The sequence below is a fragment of the Meleagris gallopavo genome, unplaced genomic scaffold (genome assembly GCF_000146605.3).
Source record: "Meleagris gallopavo isolate NT-WF06-2002-E0010 breed Aviagen turkey brand Nicholas breeding stock unplaced genomic scaffold, Turkey_5.1 ChrUn_random_7180001846272, whole genome shotgun sequence".
Lineage (NCBI taxonomy): Eukaryota > Metazoa > Chordata > Aves > Galliformes > Phasianidae > Meleagris > Meleagris gallopavo.
In genome coordinates, this window is record NW_011114205.1 from 2,544 (window position 1) to 3,628 (window position 1,085).

At 63.3% G+C, this 1,085-nt stretch overlaps 1 protein-coding gene across 1 annotated transcript in view; it reads left to right on the forward strand.

The window, feature by feature from the left end:
* Positions 1–1,021, forward strand: part of LOC116217616 (vegetative cell wall protein gp1-like) — a gene marked incomplete at both ends in the record, with an annotated part of 3,518 nt that extends 2,497 nt beyond the window's left edge. The window contains one exon of the mRNA XM_031557532.1: positions 74–1,021. Coding sequence (XP_031413392.1) covers positions 74–1,021 — 948 coding nt within the window. The remainder of the gene's footprint in view (positions 1–73) is intronic.
* Between the last annotated feature and the right edge of the window lie 64 nt (positions 1,022–1,085).

A 1,085-nucleotide genomic window follows, 5' to 3' on the forward strand; every position in this document is an offset into this window, starting at 1 on the left:
GAAACCCGCCTGACCGTCAGCATCCTCTGTGAGTGCCCCAGTCCCGCCCAGTCCCGCCCAGTTCATCCCAGTAACCCCCCGTCCCTGCCTCGTTCCTCCACGTCGAGTCCCTGGACCCTCCCAGTACCTCCCAGTATCCCCCAGTGCCTCCCAGTGCCTCCCAGTTACCTCCCATTCCGCTCCCAGTCTCCCCTGTCATCCTCCTAACTCCCAGTATCCCCCAGTGCCTCCCAGTTACCTCCCATTCCGCTCCCAGTCTCCCCTGTCATCCTCCTAACTCCCAGTATCCCCCAGTATCCCCCAGTGCCTCCCAGTTACCTCACAGTCCCCTCCCATTACCCTCCCAGTCTCCCCTGTCATCCTCCTACCTCCCAGTATCCCCCAGTTCCTCCCAGTTATCTCCCAGTCCCCTCCCAGTCCCCTCCCAGTATCTGCATGCAATCCTCTGCCATCCCAGTGCCTCCCAGTATCCCCCAGTATCTTCCAGTGCCTCCCAGTTACCTCCCAGTCCCCTCCCAGTTTCCCCCATGCCATCCTCTGCCCTCCCAGTACCTCCCAGTATCCCCCAGTACCTCCCAGTATCTCCCAGTCCCTCCCAGTATCCCCAACCCCACCCCCATGAAGACCTCAGGCCCTCCCAGTACCTCCCAGTACCTCCCAGTACCTCCCAGTACATCCCAGTGCCACCCACTGAGCCCAGTCCAATCCCCACAAAGTCCTCCAACCTTCCCAGTACTCCCAGTATCCCCAGTATCCCCCATCCCCCCATCCCTGCACCTCCGGGGAGGGGGTTGAGGGCCCTCCCAGTGCCTCCCAGTTTGACCAGTGCTCCCAGTTCCCCCCGAGCCGCCCACCATCGAGGGCTTGGAGTCGCCTCAGGTGAAGCTGGGGGAGACACTGAGACTGCAGTGCGTGGCCAGGGGGGGCAACCCGCCGCCCAGTTTGCACTGGGAGAAGGTACTGGGAGCACTGGGAGGGCTGGGAGGGGGAACTGGGAGCACTGGGAGGGCTGGGAAGGGGAGCTGGGAGCACTGGGAGCACTGGGAAGGGGAAACTGGGAGCACTGGGAGCACTGGGAGCACTGG